This window comes from Colossoma macropomum, unplaced genomic scaffold (assembly GCF_904425465.1).
Source record: "Colossoma macropomum unplaced genomic scaffold, Colossoma_macropomum, whole genome shotgun sequence".
NCBI lineage: Eukaryota > Metazoa > Chordata > Actinopteri > Characiformes > Serrasalmidae > Colossoma > Colossoma macropomum.
The window spans coordinates 26,034,112-26,037,690 of NW_023494796.1; the positions used below are offsets into that span (position 1 = coordinate 26,034,112).

General features: G+C 35.5%; 1 protein-coding gene across 1 annotated transcript; it reads right to left on the minus strand.

Moving 5' to 3' along the window:
* Positions 1 to 2,088: 2,088 nt before the first annotated feature.
* LOC118816896 (gamma-crystallin M2-like) lies at positions 2,089 to 2,857 on the minus strand. The gene is made up of 3 exons (XM_036583503.1): positions 2,846 to 2,857; positions 2,478 to 2,720; positions 2,089 to 2,364 (listed from the first exon to the last, which is right to left on the minus strand). Exons 1-3 carry the CDS (start codon positions 2,855 to 2,857, stop codon positions 2,089 to 2,091), a joined length of 531 nt encoding a protein of 176 aa, XP_036439396.1.
* Positions 2,858 to 3,579: the final 722 nt, after the last annotated feature.

The window sequence follows — 3,579 nt, forward strand, 5'->3', positions numbered from 1 at the left end:
TAAATTGGACCAAAATTTAGGCTGAAGGTTGGCTTAATGAACGGCCTGGCACACATGTCTCACAGTTGTTATGCTTATTATTAGAGAACACTTAAAGGGTCCATATCTTGGAAAATCTCATTTTCCTCCCTTTTTTGAAATAAAAGGTTTGATGCAGTGTATAAACATTGTTGATGCTTTAAAATGTGCTGTCCGCACAGTCTATACAGTCCATATACACAAACTAAGTGGTAGAAACATTTGCATTTACATATATCAGCTTAAGGAACTTTAGCCCTGCCCGCTGAGGTTATAAGTAAAGTTTCAGCCTGGACAAGTTTTTTTGCATGAGGTAAAAAACATGGCAGCCAATCAGAAGAGAGCTCATTTACATATATCAGTGTTAAAGGCACTGTAACAAAAACAGCCTGTTTAATTCTAAAGGATGAAAAGAGGTCATAACATGCTCAAGTAACAATTACTTAAGGGCGCTTAAGGGTGTTTTTTTGTACATAAACCCACACAAATGTTACAGGTGGACCTCAAAATTACAAAAAAAAAATATCAGAGAAACTTGTGCCCTTTAGAACATATGTGAATGACTATAATGAATCTATATGTATGCTTATTTTACACATTATATACACATGCATGTAAGGGTAAGCTGTATGTACAAAAATAAGTAATAAGAGTTTGCTCCTTTTATTTGTCAAAATACTGGGTTAACTCACAATATGCAAATTATCCCTTCACCACTAAAAAGTAGAAAGAATTTGTGAATCGGTTTAAAACACTTTAATGAAGAAATGTCTGGGTGATTGTTGAGCTTTTATCTGTGGTCTGGTTTTGAGATCTGTTCTGAAATAAAGTTGAACTTGTCCTCTGTTGTGTTAAACATTCAAACCTGGAACAAAATGTCTTAGCTTGATAATAGAAATAATTTAATTGCCTTATGAAATACAAGTTTATCACAGCTCAGTACCTAGAAAGTATTCCTGTACATATAGAGGCATTTACTAAGCAAGTTCATCCCAATATGCTGGATAATTTATGCCAAAAATCAGGATTGCCAAGTTGAAATGTCCCTTACCTCTTCTTCTATTAGACGGAGCTGACTTTTGATTTATGTTAACTGGTTAACTGAGTTATTCTGCTTTTTTGGAATTCTCCCTGGTTACAGTAATACTAGAATATTTAAGGGTTTGAATTTGGATGTGATGTTATTCAGTTTCACAGACATTTACTTCACTCATTAGATAATTACTTCACTCATAAGAGAATGTTAGGCTATATTTGTTGTATAGAGCTAGTAGACATTTGTAAATGCTCAAATTATTAACAAGCTGTTCTAAGTAGGGTTAGGTTTAGGATTAGGGCTGAGGTTAGACTGATTGTTAAAGTTAGAAAAAAGATAAATTTACTGTTAAGATATTTAGTTGAATGTAAGTTAAAGACAAGTGATCGCTTGCATAAGCATCTTTACGTTGTCCTTTTGCCTAAAGTGAGCTGTGTAAACTCTCGTCAGGAAAATGTTTAAGTAAAACTTAAATATACTAAATACTAAAATACTATAAAATACTAAATACTATACTAGATACTAAAAAATCCTAATTGTAAAATGGGTTTTATACCTTAAATTAATGTGTTAGCATTTATTTTGACAGATTTATTTATTTACAGCCTTAAATGTATCCCTTAAGCATTTAACCAAATAATCAAGATGTTTATACATAATTGTCTGCAGATTAGTATCTGCATACCCTATACAAAAAGTTACCTTTTTTTGCAGAATAGCTTAATTTACGGTTACATTTTGACAAATGCTTTTTAGTTTCATTGAACTTGAAAATTTGACAATTTCCTTTTGCCCATGAGGAGATTTGAAAAGTTATTTTTTATTAATATTTTTATCTGCAGTTGATGTTTAATTGTGCAAATTTGGAAAACTTTATTTCTGAGCTGCAACTTTAGTGGTTTAATATAGAGATTATGTAGGTATTTTTTTAAAGGACCAATTTTAATGACAAGAAGGGGATGAAATCATGCTCTTCACTCATTTTCAGGATTTTCTTCATAATTTATTTATTTTCACTTAAGGTCAGGCATCTTTTAATACCAGGAATCCATGATGCGCCTCATGCTCATGAACCTCATGCCGCCGAAGTCCCTGAAGCTCCTGTACTCTCCAGGCCTGAAGTACCACATCCTGCCTCTGTAGTGGGGTTGCTCGTACATCAGCCAGTGGCCGTCCATCACATGGCAGGACATGCAGCCGCTGGACCAGTGGTAGCGGTCCATGAAGGAATCGCAGTCCTCCATCACCTCATGCATCTGGCCCATGAAGTTCTCCTTCTCGTAGACCCTCATCCTGTAGGATCCTCTGTGCTGTTTGAGAAGAGAACAAACAGGGTCACGTTTGGGGTACAAACTAATTTAAACCCATATCTGTATAGTAAACTGAAGTTTGTATAACGGTGCAGCAGATGTTAATAGCCTACCATGGGGATCATGCGGCAGGACCTGATGCAGTTGTTAAATCCCCACATGCTCATGTAGTCAGCGTACTCGCCCCTCCTCATGAAATACTGGTTACCCATGTAGTTGGGGCGGTCGTAGACCATCCAGCAGCCGCTCTCAACTCTGCAGGAGTGGCAGCGGCTCATGTAGGAGTACATGTCGGAACAATCACCGGTGCACTCATAAGAGCGACCCATGAAGTTCCTGTCCTCGTAGAAGATGACCTGTTTGAGTAGAATTAGTTGCCCAGTGAGTACAGCAAATGTGTACTAGTAAAAACAGTAGCATTGCAGTGGTTATTGGTACAAAATATTTTGCATTAAACAAATGTTTAATCTTTTCTATTTACCTTGCCCATCATTTTGGCTGGTTGGTTTGGTTCAGAGCTGATTCCAACTGATGAACTGACATCCTGCCTGGTTTAACCCTTGCATTTATACCTGGACCAGGACCAAAGACCATGCAGCTCCCATTGTGTAAACTCCTGACTAAGCAACATGGCACAGAGGCCCACATAGAACTGAAGTGCTTTTAGTACATTTCCATGTGACTCAGTCTCCAGAAGACATTAGAATGGATCCTATTGGGAAGACAATACATCTGTGCCTTTTCTAAAATGCATTGTATTGACCTTTACATCCTACAGACATACCAGAACTGTTACTGTTTTGTTACCTTTGTTTTACATGCAAGCTGGCATAACCTAAAATTTAGTGTTTTTTATTGATTTTAAAGCTAGTAAAATTAGCTCATGAGACGTCACGTTTTGAAGTTTTCCCTTTTTGTTTTTAAGCTTCATTCAGATTCATTTTATTATAGTTCAGAATTTTAAGTTCAATGTTTTCAGTATTGTAAAACCAATATAATACAGAGATATAGATGATTCTAAAATGACTAAAAGCTTTAACATCAAGGATTAGGTTATAGTAAAATTCATATCCTGATTGCCTGAATAGATATCTATAATATTTTAGTCATAATATGAGGTTTGGTTGTTCCCAAAATATTTAAAATAGTAAATAAAGAACTAGTTTATCTTTTAATATATGTTGTGGAAATGGAATTTGTATATAAAACAGCAAA

What these genes read in the sequence shown, in the direction of transcription:
- LOC118816896 (XM_036583503.1), bottom strand. An exon ending in CCTGCCGCATGATCCCCATG is followed by an intron (nt 2,365 to 2,477) that starts GTAGGCTATTAA and finishes CTTCTCAAACAG; the next exon opens with CACAGAGGATCCTACAGGAT.